General features: G+C 39.7%; 1 protein-coding gene and 1 long non-coding RNA gene across 6 annotated transcripts; one reads left to right on the forward strand and one right to left on the reverse strand.

The window, feature by feature from the left end:
- Positions 1 to 164: 164 nt before the first annotated feature.
- Positions 165 to 11941, reverse strand: LOC129369505 (RNA-binding protein, mRNA-processing factor 2a). 4 transcript variants are annotated; one of them, XM_055044965.1, is made up of 9 exons: positions 11827 to 11941; positions 9593 to 9670; positions 8367 to 8405; positions 8170 to 8232; positions 7090 to 7240; positions 5622 to 5785; positions 3668 to 3740; positions 1172 to 1203; positions 165 to 1079 (listed from the first exon to the last, which is right to left on the reverse strand). In XM_055044965.1, exons 1-7 carry the CDS (start codon positions 11878 to 11880, stop codon positions 3675 to 3677), a joined length of 615 nt encoding a protein of 204 aa, XP_054900940.1. In that variant the 5' UTR covers positions 11881 to 11941; the 3' UTR covers positions 165 to 1079; positions 1172 to 1203; positions 3668 to 3674. The 4 variants fall into 4 exon arrangements, with proteins under 4 accessions (XP_054900940.1, XP_054900941.1, XP_054900942.1 ...); XM_055044966.1 differs by having other exon boundaries at positions 1167 to 1203; XM_055044967.1 differs by having other exon boundaries at positions 165 to 1203; positions 5637 to 5785.
- LOC129369506 (uncharacterized) lies at positions 11520 to 19563 on the forward strand. Of its 2 annotated transcripts, none has more exons than XR_008606949.1 (3): positions 11520 to 11771; positions 12497 to 12679; positions 19083 to 19563. It is a non-coding gene; the product is annotated as an uncharacterized LOC129369506 (long non-coding RNA). The 2 variants fall into 2 exon arrangements; XR_008606948.1 differs by lacking the exon at positions 11520 to 11771 and adding an exon at positions 11941 to 12070.
- The last annotated feature ends 957 nt before the right edge of the window (positions 19564 to 20520 follow it).

Raw genomic sequence — 20520 nt, forward strand, 5'->3', positions numbered from 1 at the left:
GCAGTGATGCATTACAAATGAAAAGTTTGCATCAATAATTCACGCAAACATCTGATGGCTGGACACTCCCAGTTTTTTTTTTTACTTTTTATTGAAGTTGACCGTTTTAGCTTTGATTGGTCAGCAACGTGCAGAGAAGAAATGACAGATGCCAAACAGAGGAATGCATTCACTTATTTTATTCATAAGATGGGATTTTTTTTATTTTTTTTTTTTTACATCTTATGCACAGCAGATACAAGCACAAATATTATCTAAACCACAAACTAAATTCCTTCAGTCTAATCCTGCTAAACATTTCAAAATGCCCTCTTCCCCCAAAACCCTCCCCTTCCAAAAAAGCAACCCTTTACATTTTTAGTCCAGTTTCACATTCTGAAAGATTGCCATAAAGCAATCTCATTTTAGCAGAATGGCACAAGCCAATTCCAACATCCCTTTAAACAAATTGCACTTTTTAACTACTTCAACAGGATATAGGATCAAAAATTAACACCAAACACAAGAGACGACTAAACATCCAACTTATATAGGTTCATTATTTAGTTGCACAAAAATGCATAAATATACATTACGCAAAAAAGTACAAACATTTTTGCACTTTCCTTTGCTCAAATAATGACACACTGATAAAGAGGCCAAGGATTGTTCAAACGAAGGGGTGCATTCACAGGGTCCATGCGAGATAAGCCATTTATACAACAGCCTAGCTTACACAGAGGTAAGAGACCAAGAATCTACAGGAAGAAAAGCAAAACGTTTTGCTGTCTAGGCCAAATGGCAACATATACACGAAGAAAATTAGGATACACAGGAATCTGCACTTTAAGTTCATGCCAAAAAGACCAACATGCAAAGATTTAACACCTCTAAACCTCCCAGGAGAAGCGGCATCCCATGGAAGGACTAGCTTAACAGTAACTTCAGTTTTCCTCAGCAGGTAAGATCCATGGAGTCTGACTGGGTTTACATGAGTTCTACGTTATTCTGGAGTGCTAACGGTACCGCAGTAGTTGCCAAGGATAAGTTCAGATTGTCGACAGCAAGATTGTTTTAACTCCAACTCCCCCCAGAGACAACTGGAAGGAGATATAAATACTGTTTATAATAATGCACATTTGTCCATTAAATAAATGGGATTAAATTAAACGAAGAGCATGGCAAACCTCACTTCAGGTGGAGAAAGGTGTGGTTCACAGAGGCCTGAAAAGCACAGGGGAAACAAAGGTTAGTGAACTGAGAAAAGGGGAAAAAACAAAACTCAGATCAGAGTGTTACAATGAATCAGGAAAAAAATATTTACACATCAAAACTGAAGCCAATTGACTAATATCGCAGTCTTAAGTTGTGAACAGAGTTTGATGGGGTATATTTGATGCATCCGAACATTTAAGGAGAAAAAAATATTTTGATAGCTTGATTCTTAAGAGATTGGATGACAAAATTTGGATGTGGCCAAGAGTTTGGACAATAAAAAAAGCTCCAAAAAATTTGGAGTACTGCTGTGTTTCTAGTCTCAACAGTTCAATTAATTAAATCATCAGTTCAATGAATAATGTTCAGTTTGGAGGGCTTTTCCAACTTTACCTCAAACTCCACAAATCATAAAATTGACTTCCAGCTACACACAAGGTTTACTGCATTTTTCTGAAAAATGACCAGCTCCATTTTCAGTTTCAACACTTGTGTATCTAATAGGGGCACACCAAACAAATCCTCCCAACCCCCATTTCCTCAACTTTGGGTGATTAGCCAATATTTTTATGTGAAACCCATCTGCAGATCTCATGCTGCCGCAAAAGTCTAGGGAGAAAAAAAATAAATAAAAAAATCAGCTACTTTCTCCTTTTGCCCTGTTGTGAGAGAGGACTAAACAGACCCCACACACCACATCTAAACTTTGAATTTGTAAGGAGTTACTGTTGTTTCACAGGTCAAGAATCGTACGTCTGGTATTTTAAAGAGTGGCAATTGGAACTCCCCTTGTAGCGAAGGCTTAAAAGATTCAATTTGTGACCCGATTCTTTTTAAAATGATTGGGGGATGGTCTAATACTTGGAGCAAAAAACCTTTGAATCGAGAAGCCAAAACAGCCAATAAAATGTCCTCCTGGATTTTTTTTTGTGTTCACAGTCAACTCCAACCATTAAAAACAACTGAGCTGTTATTGGAGGGAAGGGGATTACACTTTTTGGTACCAAAACAATGAATAAAATTTAGACATTCTACCTTTCCATAATCTGAAAGTGTTTAATATTGGCTCCAAACATTCCTGACAGTGAGTTTTTCACTGAAGTACTTTCAAAATGATTAAAGGGAAAACAATCCTCCTTAAACATTGTGCACTAATGTGCACAATGTTGTGCACATTGTGCACCAATGTGCACAATGTTTAAGTAGCATTATCTAAAGAAAGCATCTGACAAAAGGAAAGTTCAAACCAGAGTCCAATATATTTTCCCACAGCAGCAAAAATGACACTTTATACATCCAGTTTCCTTCCTACTGCGGCAAATACTCATGTGGACCAATTCCACACCAATTACTACTTTACCATTTAAAAGAGTAATGTTTAGTTGGCAGTAGCAAAGCAGTCCTGTTTTAGGAAATGGACATTTTTCAAATATTGAAGAGTTTAATTCAATTCAGCAAACAGATTGGTGATATTTGAAGGATTTAGTTAAACTTTAAGTGTGGGTTACAGCCAAATAAAAACTCAAAATTCAGTTTCTCAGACAACTGTAAAGCACAATTGTTTTTAAAAATGAATGTTAAGATGCATGTTATGGCCAACACTATAATGCTAACTATTGACAATCATGGAGGCTCTCCACAAGGGCTTCCATGATTGTAAACATGGTCTTCAGAGCTAAAGAGCAGAGAATCCAAATGTGACGTTTCCAGTCGATTTGGACAGATTTGGGTTTTATCAAGTCCAAAGTTATAGAAGCCATTTGACAGGAAAACACTTTGTTTCTGTTTACAGTTTTATGAAGATTGATTCATTTTGAAGCAGGCTATCGCACTTGTCCATGCTAGCCCACCCAACCTAAACCCCAAAGAAGAATCAATGGCGTATTCTTAAGGAGAGTTGACACCAGAGCAACCATGAGACAAGCTGATTTAAAGCAAACTAGGCTCCAAAGCTTTCATGCCACAGTGCATTGTAATTCAAAATGCAAGCCCAGGAAATAACTTGTGATTATGTACTGCAGATAGTACTATAATAAGCTCAGGTCTGCATGAAAAGTGTTCAGGGTCTTTTGTAGTATTGAAAACAGAGACTGAATTGTGGGTTTTCATTGCAAGCACCAACAAATTTTTTTTTTGAAACATCTACATGCTAAATGTATGCAACAACTCAAATTAGATTGAAACACTTTAAATTAACTTCATTACCATTTATTCTGAAGCACCATTAAGTTATTGGAAAATATAATCTGTAAGATATTCCTTAATACAATTTTTGGACCAAGATGCAGAAATTATAAGTGCTCAGGTTATATAGTTGCTTAGAAATTGTTTACAGCAAATAACATTTTAACATTGGGTCAGTTGAATATTGCATTTCCAATTATTTATTCATTTATATTTACCTCTGGTTAGCAAAGAATTTAGGGACTGCTCAGGAAAAAAAATAATAAAACCCCCCAAAGAGATTACTCACTAAATATCTAACAAAACTGTCGGGACTTCCATCCAGGCTGGGAAGTCTCAGAGGGAGTAGGGTACCAGCGCATCTAAAGAAACACAGACAAAGTCATGTACACCAGACCAACACCAAGCTTTAGTTGCAACTCCTGCAGAAATGCTTTAAAAAAAAAGAAGAAAAAAAAATCACTTTGAATAGACACAAAAACAGAGGACTGCCCCTTTAAGCCCAGCTCACTGAAGCCATGGGAATGTGTAGCTGCTTAACGAGGACAATTGTCCAAGCAATTACCAGCATAGAAACGTGGAGAACTGAACCTCTGTTTGTCTGACATATTTACGTTCCAATAAACCCATCAATAACACGAGCCCTCAACTCACTTTCCTCCTTCACTACCACTGAACAACCTGGCAGATTTAATACCATCAGAAGCCATTTAGAGACTGAGTAACAGTATTATGGGAAGGAGTTAGTGGAGGAGCGTTTGGCGAGGCCAGGGCACTTTAAGGATCTTTCATCAGAATCCAATTAGAAGTGCAGCTACCCAGTCAGCTTCTGCGCCAACCAGAAGGTGGACAGTTAGATGGCACCTTCAGAGAAGATCAACAAGTCGGACAATTTCTCCCGAGTCAAATGCATTCCTCTGCCTCGAGTCAGGTGAAACGGGCTTTGACTCTCTACTCTGCAGAGCAGCACTACCCTGGAGGAAGCTAGCTGGCAGTGAACTTTGAATGACCCAACATGAGAAATATTTTCCATTGCTATTGTTACAAGTCCTGCCTGTTTCTTTATTGGGAGCTGCTGTATGTCTGGATGACATAATGCCATGTAGCTTTTTTCACACATGTAATGAGCTTATTTTACAGAAAAAATAAGATCCTAGATGCTGGCATGTCAAAACAGATGAAGTGCCACTTAAGATTAAATATACAACTATAATTTTAGGCACAAATACTTTGCTTTGTATTCCAGAAAGCTGTACTTTCAGATCAGGAAGCACAATTTTTTAACTCTTCAGCTGATAAGGTGGGTATGTGCAGCACTCTGTTAAAGAAAAATAAGTTGTATGTGCTCCAGATTTAAAAAAAGCATGAAGGAATTCAAATTCAACTGCATTGGAAGAAATATTTCTGCACTTCAGAAAATATATCACCCATTTTATCAGGTATACCATTTCATTTCTTGTCGGCACAACTGCCAAGTTACACAGCAGAGACTTGATGCTTTTAGACACCAAGTTGTGGTGAAGATGACTTGCTGAAGTTAAAGCCAATCAAAAAGAACCGCTTGATCTGCTGGTGGTCTAACAGAATAGACTGGCAGGTTGAGAAATTTGCAAATTTCAAAATAGACAGCAACTCAAACAATGACTTATTACAACAAAGATATTTAACTCATGTTGTTTGCCAATAACAGGGAACTGCTACAATTCAGACTCAAACTTTTCAAAAGTTCCAACATTAAGATTGTATAATTGGCTCCAACTGACAACTGCTTAAATGGCACAGCCTGCCCAAGTATTTCTGCCAATAGCTTTTTGTCCAAAGTGTACCCATCTTCCAATGGCCAGTTCCAAAACCATAACAGTTTTAGTCACTTTAAGCAGGTTCGTGAACATAGTTCACTGTACTTCAGTCATATCAATTTATTATGAAACATTTGGTGAAAATGTAATGATGGTGGATTTCCAGCTGACAAATCTATAGGCCAAAATTTTAAAGGGAGCGCTTCAAACATTTAGTCCGAAAAAGGTGGCCCAACCACTAGGTAGATGTCTAATAAAGTGACCGTGAGCATCACCCATCAGTTGAACGTCCACAAAGCTTTCTGGCTCATATCTATACTGGGCTCCACCGCAGTGGCCAAAAACCTGCAGAGCCTATTTGGATTATAGACAATTTATATCTATACACCCCCCCATTGTATTTTCAGAGTACAAAAGGTTAGTTTAAGAAGAAGAGGAACACACCGGTTGCTCCCTCACCTGGGCGTGGAGCGCTGCAGCGGCAGCAGCAGCTGCTGGGTAGGTGAAGGCTGCATGTGGGAGGCCTGGAGTCAGCTCAGTGGTGTAGAGCGGGTACGGAGTCCAGGCATCCGGTGATGCTGGGATCAGTGCTGCCCCTGTCAGATCATCTGGGGAAGTACAGGACGGTAGTAGTAGAAAAAGCTGACTGCACTGCTGCATTTGCTCAAACTATGAAGGTGTGCGTTTTCTAAAAATCAGTGGATGCTAATGACCAAATACACTGTCAAAGTGTAACCGAGTAAGTCTGATGTCCCTTACAGGGCTGGTCAATGGTACTGAAATGCCGCCTGTTTGTACTGCTGAAAATGCAGTCTTATTGCTGCAGGAATATGAAACTTTTGGAGAAATATAGATATTCACATATTTGTGAAAAGTTTCTTGTGGCAACATGAGACTGAATCTATAGGGGAAATAAAAGCTCCCATCCCCTCCCAGTGCTACTGCTGTCCCTTGAAGAAATTCACAGCTGCTGATCAAAAACAACCAATCAGAGCCATGCAGAGGGTCTTGGCGCTGTAAATCAAACACATGTACATGCTTCTAACTGTGATTATGAGAGAAACTGGAATGGTAAGTTCTGTCATGCTAACTAGCTTTAGCATTCATGACAGACTATCTGGATTGAGGATGTGCAACGTGTACACAAGATGATTAACAGTGTCAAGACCTCCTCCTGGCTTTGGTCGGATGTTTCTAGTTAGCACCAGCAGAAAGCAGATGAGTTTGATTTTTTTTCCCCCACATATTATCCATCTCAAGTTTATAGTTTCAAATGTGTAAAAAAAAATAAGTTGCATCATACTGCAGCTTTAAGGTAAATGAACCATTTTGTCATTTAAATAGTAGTGGTTATTCTTTGGTGCACTAAAAGCATAAATCTCTTTTTAAACAAACTTGGAAGTACATTTTTTAAATGTACCAAACCTGTTGAGTAAAGTATCTAAGATTTACTGTTTTTATACGCCAGCTTCAGTCTCCCCACTTGACCCTCCCTCCCCCAAAACCCTCACTTAAGGCAATCTGCCACACCACAACAGTAAATTTATCCAGGCGGGATCTGGCTTTAATGAAGCTCATCACTTGTCAACCACTACTGGTCTCAAACTAATGAATCAAGCAGATGTTTGGACAAAGAGCAGAGACGTCACTGCTGCCTAAAACCTGAGAAAGGAATTTTCCCCACTGTACAGAAGCAAAAAGGAACTGGCTGAAGAATCGAGATGACACATGCACGTGAAGGTGAGTTAGTCCTTTAATTTGTTAGAAAACCTGTCGCACCCCTCCTAAACCATGGAAGTTAATCCCATAACATCTGTAGGTCTTAAAAAGAGGACAACAAGGGCCACTGAGCACTGACACTACCAAGGTGAGTGTGGATGAGGGCCTAGAATAGTGAAGCCGTACAACTTACATGGGTCCCGTGCAATGAAGTGTGCTCCTAGAGCGGGGTGGATATTTGTGGGGTTCGGTGTGGCCATCAGCTTACTCTTTGCCATCTTCGTGTTGGCTTTAGCAAACTCTAAGCGCAGGGTCTGGGGACTTTCGGGATCAAAACGGATACCCTGAGAGGAGAGACGGAGGAGGGAGGAGGAGGACATATGATTGTAAGGGAGGCGAGCTGAGTTCAGGGGGGGCTTAGTTTAAGCAGTCTCGCCAGGACCCCCACCCCTTCCTGAAAGCGGTGTTTCAATGCTCAGGGTGCATCTTTCAAGCCTCTGACAAAGGATGCCAAAACACCATCTGAAGGATACACTTCTGGCATTTCGACACGCTTGCGTCTCCTTTTCCTCGTGACAAATCGAGAGCAGAGGCGACTGGCGGATGAGCGCGGCCTCTGCACGAGCCAGAAGGAGAAGGAGACGAGGAGAAGGGGCCGACAGCAAGACAGAGTGGAATTTCCTTTAGGTGGTCTAACCCTGCTTTTGTGTTTTGTGCCCTAAGCATTGTGCCCACATGCAGGTGAGTAGTATTTTGGTGTATGTGTTGTTTGTGTATGTGTGTCTCTGCTGGTGTGTCTAAGAAGTGATGCTCATAACGAATGCTAAGCTATGAGAGAGAAGTGTTAGATACTGCCAACGTGGGCTATCGAGTGAAAAAAAATGAGGTTACACTACCAAAGTTGTGTCCAAATAACTACACATGTGGCTATGAGACAGGTATTACAGTAAAGCAGTGATATGCAAAACTGAGGAAAGCTATTATCAGACTAAGAAGGATGTGTATCAAGGTCAAAGTAAACTACCGTAAGGCTACGGGATTCTGGCCTCTTTCCAAAAATGGCCCTGCCATTGAATTGTAAGAGACAAAACGGGTTGGCTTTGAGAGATTTCAGAGGGAGAGATGATGTTGCTCACAATCACATCCCAATCATTTGTGGGTTCAAACAAAAATAAAAAAGGTTAGCACAACACATGTAGAAGATGGAAAAAAACAGGGGAGCGGGGAACTGTGAAACTCTTAAAAGAAATGAAATCGGTGAATGAAAACTTACATTCAGAGCGTTTTTTGCAGCTTCGGCTCCAGAGCGACTGTCGAATGTTACAAACCCGACAGGCTGGAAGACAAAAGAAGTGCCCTGTTATGCAACGACTGGCCACAAACATGCATTTTAAAATCTAGTCAGTTGTAAAGCTATTAAGAATAAATCTGTCTGGAAGTTATCCAGAGAACTGATTGAGACCACCTCACCTGTTTTGATGTTAACTTAATCAGTGACCCTTCATAACCCTGCAGGGGAAAGAAAAAAAAAAAAGATAGCCAATTATCCACCATGAAGTCACATGAAGGAGGTCAGGCATAAAACGTCTCACTACATGAAGACCAAATCTGCCTGGACGCCATCAGAGCCATCAAAAATAAATAAAATGCACTTCACATCTGCAGTAGTCAAGCGCCAAAACTACTAAAGATAACAATTAGCAGAGCTTGTCAAAAAGCATGCTGGGATATATTCAATACTCTACGATTTTAAAAAACAGCAGGAGTAGCTGAGAAGGCAAAGATCATACAAAGTATGGTTCACTCCTGATTCAAATTTACAATCAAACTTTCCATTGCAAGTATCCAAAACTAAAATGGCCTCCAATAAACAAGGGAAACACCATCTTGGAAAGCTGTCAAGCTTTTTTTTTTTTTTTTTTTTTTTCGCCTCCCCAGTCATGAGGCCAAGTTGAAGCGACTTGCTTAAGCCGAGCTGCGTTTGTTGTGTGTTGAAATAAAAGATAAACCAAAAAGAAAAGTTACAACCAACTGAATAAGAAAAACTACAGTGGTTTCACAACGTGCAAATGTTTGGAGTGTATATCTAAATTTCCCTGCTTGTGTGAGAGCTGGGTCACAGAGCGGCTTGGCCAATCGGGAGAGCTACTCATTTACACATTCCACAGGACCATCCATGTGCGAGGGACACCACTTCCAGTTTGCTTCGTTAGGACAACAGTGGGGGGGGAGGTTATAGAACAGGACGGGGGAAAACAAAACGAAAAAAAAAAACTGATTAACAATGATGTGGCCTCATTTTTATATATGCAAATATGTGGTCTTCCATTAATGGAGGGACTACAGCTACGCAGAGATCTTCCTCCGGGAGCAGAGCGCTGGATGGTTTATGTATTACAGTGAAATGAAGAATGGCTTAAAAAGAAATGTACCTGCAATTCAGATGACAAATGCTTCCCAAATACTAAAAGTCTACCCCTCAGCACAGATAATCCCTTCACAACCACTTTCCATGACTCTGCTCCAGCAGCAGGCAAACAGCAGCTACTCCATGTTTTTCCTTTTTTTCCTCTCATTTTAAAGAGGATGGCAAATCAACTTTATTCCGTTTACACACTGAAAAGCTCGAGCTAAAAAAAAAAAAAAAAAAAAAAAAAAAGACCACCACCCTTGGAAATATATGCGCAGCAACTTGCCTTAAAAGGTCTGAAAAGAAGGTAAAGTTCCCGTGGTTTGATGTCAACCGGTAGGCCGCTGACAAACAGAGTTCGTACCTGCCAACGGAAAAAAAAACAAAAAAAAAAGGTTCTAGTCATCCTGTGACATCACAACAAAACAGATACATGCAGTTCGTCTTTTGAACAAATGTGTAACTTTCAGAATTTAACAAAAACAGTACTGCTAATATAAACCTTCCCCATCCATTTCTCACATTGAAATTTCTCCTTCGGCTTTTCCGAACCCTTTTGACAAAAAATAAAAAAAATCCCCCTCAAGTTCCAAGCCATCGATCCTCACAGTTCAATTTCAGATTCATTCAGCTTCATTTATTCAATTGAGGATCCCATTTAGAGTTTTGTGGTGTTGTTCCAGCTCTTTAGACTTACTGATAAACTGACAGATTTGACAAAACACTATAGACACACATGAAATTTGGATACATAACGCTTTATAAAGTATGAAGAAATGCTTGTGAAGAAAGGATCGGTCTGCATCAGCTGGAAGTGTAAGTGGCATATGGAGCCATTAATGCTGAGATATCCTTGAAAACACATTCTAGCATTTCTTAAATTACCCAAAGATGTGGAAGGCAAAATGGAAATAGCACTGGGAAAGACAAATCTTGACATCTTTTTTGTTCATCAGTAGAAAGGCTTCATACCCAAACACCGCTCAGCTGTCACCAAGCCGTAGGACACTGTCAGAACATATCAGCTTAATTTGGTAAATTTGAAAATGATCTGAAACACTTTTCACTGACAAATTTTAAGACCTGAAATTGTGTTTTTCCAGCAATCTGAACTGATCTTAAAAAAAAAAACTGGAATCTTTGATCCCGCCTGAAGGAAACAATGAACACCCCTTAACTGGACATTCAGTGTCTTTATTCCGGCGTATAAACAGGGAGGCCCATTAGTTGTCGGTCGGCGGGGAGGCCTGAAGTACAATGGAGCAGCCAGAGGAACAGCGTTGGACAACAGCGCACAGCATGACAGCATTTCCTTCCTCTGACCAGCGGCCCCGGCCCCGTCGGCTCTCCCGACATTTTTCAGGTGCTGCACAGCAGCAAGTCTTAGCCCTTCCTTTCTTTCTTTTTTGTTTTTTTCTTTTGTTTTTTCACATGTCAATGTATACAGCAGATTAACACCAGCTCAGCAAGGATCAAACAGTAAAGAAGTCTCAATTTATCCCACAGCAATGAGTGAGCAGCTGCAAATATGAAATTGAATAGTTGGAATAATATCTAAAAATTATTTAAAACACCCAAAATATTCTGAGGGGGCGGGGAGGAGGGGTATTACGGCAGCGTTTTAATATCCACTAAGATTTAGTCATGTCCATTTGTTTCTAAATAGGAGGGGGAAGGAAGGGGAGGTTTCAAGGCAAATTAGGAGCAAGAAAAGAGAAAAGTCAAGTGGCCAAACAAGGCTTTGTCATCGGATAATGGGAACAAAAGGAGGACCGACAAAAGGCCTGCTGCTTCCTTTAGAGCGTCTCCATGAGGAGCCATTAAGGAGGAAATAAAGCTGGCCACACAGAAAGCAGAGTGGCAGCTTTAAAACATCACCAGAAACATCATTTAATGGCTCAACAACTATAGGATTACTGTCATTTATAAAATACACCTGTTGGGCAAAAAAAAAAAAAAAAAAAAAATTAGATTCGAAGGTCAGGTTTTATTTTCAATAAAAGATATACATTTTTTTTAAAAGATTTGGACATTTTTTAATAAAGGTATTAAACAAGTTTGCTAATTTTTTAAATATATATGTATTGAATTTGCAAAGTACTTGTAATAACATAAAAGAAACTTTAAAAAAATACTGGAAGTAAAGAATTTTTTTTTTAATTTAGAAATTTTATTTGTTCACCAAAACTTGAAGAAAAAAAGGAAAAAAAAAAAATCACAGCATTTTAAAAGAAAAGGATTCAAAATGACAAGAGCCATGAAGGTTGAACACACCAAGTTCGGTTTTCAAATTGATTATAGGATTGAAAACAGTATTTTGACACTTTAACCCCGTGAAAACCCGTCACTTCCCTTTAACTTTGGCTCCTTTTCCGTCTGTCTTTTGTTTGCTTGAGGAGCCAAAACTCTGAAGCTTTAGACAGACTGAGGCTGGGTTTTGCGACCGGAAGCGACAACATGACCAGGTAGAACCGACAAGAACCAGAAAAAAAAAAAAACAACACTTGAAGTCGGACTCACCTCCTCCTCGATGGAAACGTTGTTATTCGGCTCAGAATCAGCTTTCAGACTCATGTTGGACGTCGCTCCGGCTGTGGCTAGGCGAGAGGAAGAAGAAGGGGAAAAACAAAAAAACAAAACGAAAAAAAAAAAAAAACACAGCCTCAGGTCGAGTGATGTTTTTTTCCCCCCGGCGGTAAGAAGCGCGTCTGAAGCGGCGGTGGAAACGTCCCGGTGGCGTCTGAACTTCAGAGGATGTGCGGAGGTGAGGGCGCGCGGGCGAGCTGTCCGAGTCCGGTTCGGGAGAACGCGGAACCATTCATTAAAGAGACGGGATTTTTAAAAGGAAAAAAAAGAAGAGAGGAAAGGAGGACGCAGACCGCGCTCTGGAAAACAAGCAAACGGAAAAAAGTTAAAAAAACAAAAAAAAAAAGAAAAGAAAAAAAAAAGCCAAAGGTGCGAAGGTGGATTAGGTGCTCCGTGTGTGAGGGTGAGAGATGAGGGGGGAAAGAAGTGCGCGTAAAAAACTGAAAGCGACTTGCGTTCACATCAATGCCCTCAGCTGTGTTGGGGGGGAACGGAGAGGGGAACTGTTCAGACGGAGAACAAGTAAACTTTTCTCATTGGAGCCTCTCTCTCCCTCTTTCTCTCTCTTTCTCTCTCTCCCACTCTGCTCCCGCTTTTCAATTAGGTCATCAATTATCGGAGAGTCTGCTGTGTGCTGTAATCAAGCTGCAGATCCGCCTCAGCTGTTGCGGGAGCAGCGGCCCCCCCGCCCTCCGTCGGTACACGCAACAACAGGGCCGGCCCAAAGTCAGATATGGCCCTCATCAGAATTTACACGTCACGCCATTACCTGAAAAGCTGTGAATAAGTAAGTAGAGCCGTGTTATTCCTTTGATTTACTCGTTGGTATTTGCAACAAGCTCTAAAGAGAACTAATTCGGTACCGACTAGTTGTTAAAAAAAAAAAAAAAAAAATATATATATATATATATATATATATATATATTATATATATATATATATATATATATATATATATATATATATATATATTGTGAAGACTTGTTTGCAGTTTCAGAGAAAATATTGTTGAATTAAAGTGCCATAAAATTGTGCCTCAACTTATGAAAAATTGTATACGTGTCAATTCTTTTACATTTCAACATTATTTAAATTTTATTTAAGTTTAAAATGATAAAAACTGTGGATCCAGTTTCAAAGTTGCATTTTTCATTTATTTATTTTTTTAAATTAATGTGATAACAAGCAACAGGAGCAAAACATTTACTGAGATGTATTATCTGAGAATGCAAGGAGTCTTGGGTGCCCCCTGCTGGCCTGGGTGACCTAAGAACCATATTCTTATATTTTGGGCCAGCTTATGTTTAACAAATAAAACTATTATTTCTTTCACATTTAAATAGCAAATTTAGTAATAATAATAATAATAAAAATCTATCCTATTCTTGCGATGACTTGTTTGACTGTTTTCTGCTTCTTCTCCTTGTAGACGAGATTTGATTCAAAACTCTACATTTTTAGATTACAATTTATGCATTGATCTTTGCTGACTAAACTGCTAAATAATGTTGCAAAAATAAATCAGTATAGGTGAAGGAATCCATTTTACTTGCATGGATGGTGTGAATCATGTAAAAAGTACTCAAATGAATGAGTAAAAGTCAAATTAAAAATATTCCCACTCCAAAGCAAGTAATTGCATTCAGACAAATTTATAAATCCCTCCAGTCTGATTGATTCATTTAAATACAAATAAATTATAACTCAGAATGATTTCTCCCAAATTCACTCGGTTATGAAAGGCAGAGAGAGTGCACACACATTCATCACAACAGACACGCCCGTTTGATCTCCCATGTTAAAATAAACCAACAGATAAGGGCGGATTTGTGACCAAATAACAAAATGCCAATGAAATATTAAGCTCTTAAAATCTGTTCTGAAAACATGGCGTTCGACCACAGCTGTGTGCAGCTCATTGATCAAAGCTGCTTCAGGGTGAAGGAGTTCAGCTTGCTGTCCTGTTTGACTTCACTTTAGGTAGTTATGGGACGATTTTGAAATGTAATCAAAACCATCATCATTATTAAATTGGAATGAAGAGGAAGTATGTCTAGTACGTTTCACTACATGCATCTATTTCGATGCAGCAAAATGCAGCTAATATTCTATCTTCATGGACATTTTGCTAGGCAACATTTCTCTCATAATGTATTTTATAATTCATGAAATAATAAAAAATACCAGAGATTACACCCTGGAAAATATTCATTATATTTTACCAGTCACACTTTAGCTTCTTTCCTGTGATATTATTCAAATGGAAATACTTTATATCAAAATTTAAGAGAATTCAGCATTTAAAGTCAGTTTTAGAGTAAAACTAAAATTTTATCACACACATGCAGTAATGCAGTTCTGCAGGTCCAAAAGGCTATAAAAAAAAAAAGGCAATCATTTATTTATTGTGTGTCGTTTCAAAGAACGGGCCTATCCGGACAAACGACTGCCGATAGGCATGAGATAGAAAGTGTCACAATAACGTGCAAAATAAACGATGTTGTTAGCGTTTGACTGTTTGCCTCCACGTCGATGTCAGAGGCTGTGTGGGTGGAGGGAGGCTGGCCGGGGCCGCGAGTTAAGGCTCGGCCCTGGACGCGAGCCCAGCATGCAGCGGGTTTCCTCACAACAACGCAGCTCTCAGAGGCCAGACGGTTTCCTGACTTTGTATAGGAACACAATCAGGACTGGAGGAGGAGGAGGAGGAGGAGGAGGAGATGGAGTGGACGGACGTGTTCCCACTGTATTTCTCCTTCGATTTTTTTTGGGTCTAAAAATAGCCACGATCTTGTGCGTTTCACATGTTTGAGAGACTCGGCCATGTACGTACATATATGGAGACAAAGAGGGACACTTTGCGAGACATGTTTCATGTTTCTGGAAGCAGCTCCAGCCTTTCCTTAAATGTCCGTCTTGCCGACTTCTTGGTCCATTTTTCAAGTGCAAAGACTAATAAACATGTCCATGTTCAGTCAGTTCCTCATAACTTTATCAACTCCTGAACCACTACTTACAAGTGCATATTGCACAATTTTCTTTGTAATATATATATATATATATATATATATATATATATATATATATATATATATATATATATATATATATATATATATAAAACACCACAAAAAATCTTTCATTTCTACATGTTTTTCTTTAGCTGAAACATCTGGTATATGGTACTAAGAAGGCTAGGAGGACACCACTTTTGGTTTCCGGCTCAGTCGAAAGCGTATAGGAAGAGCTTGTTTGACGTTAGATTAGAGTTTTAACATCTGAAAGTGAAGAACAGATCCGGGGTTTGAGCGCCAAGCGGAGATCTGCTTTCTGTCAGATGTGGAAGACGAACGTCATTTTACGCTCTGCTTCCCATTTCACCAGTGAAATGTTGACCGTGCCAGTGAGTGAGCGTCAACGTATCCATTGTTTGTGATGCACCTCGTGTTTGGAGACAGGAATCTTCACCCGATCATCTCTGTGTTCGTATTCTACTTAATAAAAACCAGCAAGAGCTTCTCGTCAATGCTGTAGGACTCCCTGCTTCTTGCCCAGAAGCCCCCTTACAAGAGACGTCAGCTTGAAAAAGCAAGACGCAATCAGCTACAAGAGAGCAGAGAGCAAAGAAGTGACTCACCGGAGCTCCAAACCTTTTATGCTCAGAGATGTCAGAGGCATTTTCACGGCCAAAGAAAGCCTTGTGTGGCTGCAGAGCCGTAAAATATTTCTTATTTATACGTCTCCTCGGTTGAATTTTACAGAACACTTCCAAGTTGTTTGGAGATAAAACTCCTCGGCCCCTTTCTCCTGAGTGCTGCCAAAGAGGCTCTGCATAATTGACATCTGGGATGTTGCCGGATGGAAATATCCGGAGATGCTCAAACTGAAGGCCTCCTGATTAATGAACACAAAGGGGAATGAAAGTGTTACATGAACATTTAGGATAAAAAACACCTGTCTCTAATCTCACGAGAATCACCTTGGATGGGAGGAATGGTGTGAAAGTGGAAGTGTGGCATTACAGACGCCGCTTAACTCTAAAGTCAAACAGTGAGATTGACACTTTATTTTATTTTTTTCAACCAAATCTTATGCTTTGAGTGGTTCAGGTTCTTTTGTTACAGTCATGCTACCAGAAGTTTACATACGCCCATTGTGGTAATGACTGTCGCGGTGATTCCAGGCTTTAAATGACAAAGACATTTTGGAGGGAGTGATGGGAAGCAAGAATTAGGTGAAAAAAATGTTTCAAAAAATTTTTTTTCTAAATCTGTACAGGATTAAAATTATACACACGGGCTCAAATATATGCAACTCAGGTTTTGGTGTAGCTGAAGTCAAGGCTTTCCAAGTGTTTGAAAAGCATTTGAAATTTGTAAAGAAAAAAAAAAAAGAAAAGATCAACATTTTTTGTTACCCATTTCACTTTCACGTTTCAGAAAGTGAAATTCACACAATATATAGTTCCGGTGCACCCAGCACAGCTAGAACAACTAAAAAGCCTTTCTTTCTTGTAACTTTGATGATTACGGTTTCTCAGTCTGTTTACGCAATTGCAGGAAAGACCGGTGACAGTCACTGACAGACGCCACCAGGGTGAAACACGAGACAATGCGCAGTCGAGAAGTCAAACGAAAAGAACGCCTCGTTTTCAAAATTGTTTTCCATGAAAAATCAGAGCTGTGAAAAGCGTCGGGATTTCGCCATACTTTACTCCGATGCCCTAAAAAATGCTAATAACGTTGAAAACACTGGTTTAATGTATCTTAAATTCACCCACATTTTCCTCTATTCAGATGGTATCAGGCCATCAAGTCTGACTCGTGATCGCACCCATAGGTATGACCTGAAGATGAACTGGCTGATGTGATTCACTGTGAAAAATGAACATTTCAAGTTCAAAGGAGGCACGATTTTCCCTAAACATAATTCCTGCTACAGCCAATTAATTCCCGTCAGGCAGAGAATTTAAGTCACGTTTTTGGGTGTTTGGACTTTATTTCTGAGTCCACTTAGTTCTCAATTCGGTGATCTATTGCTGCCGCTCACTTCATGTATAGCATGCAAGACAGATGGCTGAATGCATCCTCATACATGTAATTTTTTAAATCCATAATAATGTCTTTAAATTGGGGGAGAGAAATGCCCCTCTGAAAACAGATTTTAAAAAATAGCATTTAAAATAAAAGAAATCTGAAAGTTGGGTCACATGACCGATTGATTTCACACCAAGTAAACCGTAGCTCTGTCGATTTTTCTTTTCTTTTCTTACTTAGAGAAGTGGAGAAACTACAGTAGCGATAAATGCATCAAAAGATGAATAAAATTCATAGTCTTTAGTGCGCTCTTCCGATATTTAGAGCAGAGTCGACTGGTTCATTTGTCTTTCAGGGCCCCTGTGACCCCCCCAACGTACCCCTGCCTCCCTCTCTTTCCGCCCAAAAACACCTGACAGAAGCTGAGACTGTATAGTTCAGAGGCTCTGGATAAGCCTCATGTTTTATTTGCAGAAAGCGGCCCCATTGTCCCATAAGTCACCTCACACAGCACTCTTCTGCTTCACGCCACACTGAGCCCGTCTTCCTGCGTTAGCGTCACCCGCTGCTCAAGCACTTAGCTTGTGTTCTCCGCGTCCTCTGTGGTCCAGCCAAACATCCATTTGGAGGTCCGAGGAAACTTTGAAGCTTTTTCACCCACTCGCGGAGGTGCAGGAGGGGCAGCCTTTGTGACGTTTTGCGAATACTGTGTCCAATAAATAGCCCTCTTCATGAATACATTAAAGCTCCTGGAGTCTGCCAGCACATCCTTCTGAATTTATGGAAAACTGATTTCCTTTCAGCGAAGGGTCTTGCAAAGAAAACATTATCGTCTGTAATACTTTATCAACTGGCGATAAAACCATTTTACACGTTCAGGTGTGACATTTCCTGTTTTGGTCTGAAAGGACTGCAGCGGCCGGAGAAGCAGCTTCTTCTCTGGAAGTCGGCTGTGCTGCGTTCCTTTGACCTCCGAAGTTGGAACTGTGAGCTGGGAATGACATCACATTCATGTTAGCAGCACTCCAGTAGCATAGTCAAAGACGTCACAACTCTAATATGGCGATGCCCATGCAGTCATTGTTTGTACCTCTTACAAACGTTGTTTAAAGCTACACTTGCCACCTGCAAAAATTCACTTTTAATGTGTTCAGTTTAGAGTTGCAGGCGCTACATAATGTGACATTGGCTTTAGACGCACCGCTACAAGTGCATCTTGCAACATAGACACGTCTCCATCTCAGCCTGCTATTGTTGATGGGAGGAGCGGCCATGTTGGATCTCAAAGTCGGCGTTGGAGAAATTTTCAGACTTTTCGAGTGGAAACTTCGACTTTGGTGTGGGGGCTCTTCCAGTTAATTTTTTAGATTTGGATGTCAGAAATTCCAAGTTTCAACTACAAATGAAATGCGTGTTTTTTTTTGTTGTTGTTTTTTTTTAAGTTGAGGCTGTAAACAGGGTTATTGAAAATTAAAATATTGTCTGGTTATTAACTAATCAAATGCAAAAAAAAAATAAAATAAAATAGATTCACAAGATGCCCCAAACAATACAAATTAAAATTTGGTTGCTTTAACATTAATGTGCTGAAATAAATGGGTATTTGATACTGGATGCACCGATCCAACATTAGTATCAGTATCGGTATCAGTATTGAAAATAAACTAAATTGGGTATCAGAAGTGGAAAAATGCCCATTGTTTCATGCCTAATTTTTAATATTTTGGGAAGCCGAATTAAATAAAACTTACACTCAGTGTACACTGGAATTTTTCTTACCAGTTTGTCTCTGGCTGTGGAGCAGGTTGGATTCTTCAAAATTCAAAAATTGAATCTGAAGAGACGTCATATGTGTTGTTGACATTGACAACCACCTACACTAAGAGTTGTTCAGTTCCCAATCGTCACATTTTAAAGTTACCTTTGAAAAATAAAAACTGCTAATATTTTATATTATTACACACTGGGTTGAACAAAATCTCTCTCAAAGCTTTTAATGAGCTTTTGCCGAAAGGAGTTGATGCAATCTGCTGGGTTTCCTTAGCTAGGAAACCTTTAAATTTATTAGAAATACTTTATTGATCCCAAAAGGGAAGTTAAAAGTTGTTGTAACACACATTAAGAGTTATTGAGTGTTATATTCTTCTCTGCCCACAGAAAACATCTCCTGTAGCAGCCTGTGTTACAGCGAATCTGAAGAAACCCTGACTGAAGATGCTCCGTTTCATGAAGAGGATGGTCAGGGTTGTCCATCATTTTCTTTGTTTTATGTACAATTATTTTTGATATTATTTAACCATGGAATAAAAAAACATGAACTGCATTGTTTGATAACCAGGCTGAAGCTGGAACATTGTCATGTAACTTTAAATCACTCTGTGATCAGGTCTCATTAAAATCTCTCTCTAAAGTGCTTTAAGGAAACTTGTCTTGTGAATTAGAGCCATAATGTGAAGTGAACTGAATTGACTGTCAGCATACTTTTGGGGGGGATGATTTACTTGAAGTATTTTTATAGATATTTCTTACATTTGCAAGTTTTCTGGCATTGAAAATGTAGGCTATAAAGGGACAGGAAATAATCCTACAGTAATTTCCTTTTTCTTTACTTTGTAATAAAACCAACTTCTTTACTGAACTGCTTTGAGCGACTTTCTTTCTCTCTCACCTTGTGGTTCAGAGTCCGGATTCTCGCAGGCCGCTGACGGGTTAACATTAAGGATCCATAAAGAAAAATAGCCTGCCTATCTTTTGAACACAGTAACCCCAGTTCATTGCCTCCATCGCTCCAGGATTTCGCCGCTATTATGCATTTTAACAATGACAACAATATCTGTGCCAGCTGTGACTACGTTATTTGTTGTTTCACACCAAGCCGAAAACGAAAACTATGAGCTGAAAAATGTTCCCAAGGATTTGCCAACTACCGAGGCCGTGTGTGCTTTGTTGCTCTGAAACAAAAACAACCTTTACTCTCTATTTTTTTTAATTTCCTGCAAAGCTTGCGTTCTCGCAAGCCTCATTTCAGAATTTGGAGAATCATCAGGAGCCGAGACGAGTGTGGAAACGGGCTTATTTCAAAAGGCGCAGAGAAATGGCCCAGTCCAAGCATTCCTAGCAAGAGGAAATACTGGGAAAAAAAGGACCCACTGGGACCGTTTGAGCTGTAAGTTTCTCACAAACGCAAACCCAGTCCACAGAGGTTTTCTTCAACATGGGAAAGAATATGAAGCCCCATCCCCAAATTGAATAAAACATGTTAAAAAAAAAATCAAGCAGCAGAGATATGTAACAGAAAATAAAAATTAAAAATACTTCTCAAAGCCACATTGTCTCTGAGGCAGCGCAATATGCGACACGCAGTGAGTTAGTAGAGAATAAACACTTTCATAACATCCTCCCTCAGAAGTGAGGCCTTAACTTCCTGTTTGTGTACGCAATATGGGACGTGGAGGGTTATGCTATTTAAACCAAAGGGCAGCAGATTCCCAGCCAGCGAACGCTGATGGGATCTGCCAGCTCCTCAGGGGGACGAGGACTGGGGTGGGAAAAGGCAGAAAGCAGGAAAAGGAGGAAAAACAAGACGATCACACAA

The sequence above is a fragment of the Poeciliopsis prolifica genome, unplaced genomic scaffold, assembly GCF_027474105.1.
Source record: "Poeciliopsis prolifica strain line A6 unplaced genomic scaffold, Auburn_PproV2 SCAFFOLD021, whole genome shotgun sequence".
Taxonomy (NCBI): domain Eukaryota; kingdom Metazoa; phylum Chordata; class Actinopteri; order Cyprinodontiformes; family Poeciliidae; genus Poeciliopsis; species Poeciliopsis prolifica.

Bases quoted from the DNA above. Each gene is read 5' to 3' on its own strand.
- LOC129369505 (XM_055044965.1), bottom strand. From the start codon at position 11,880: ATGAGTCTGAAAGCTGATTCTGAGCCGAATAACAACGTTTCCATCGAG. The intron at 8,406-9,592 runs GCAAGTTGCTGC...TTTCCCCTGCAG, and splicing joins TTCTTTTCAGACCTTTTAAG to GGTTATGAAGGGTCACTGAT. The intron at 3,741-5,621 runs GTGTGTTCCTCT...GTGTTTCTTTAG, and splicing joins CCCAGGTGAGGGAGCAACCG to ATGCGCTGGTACCCTACTCC.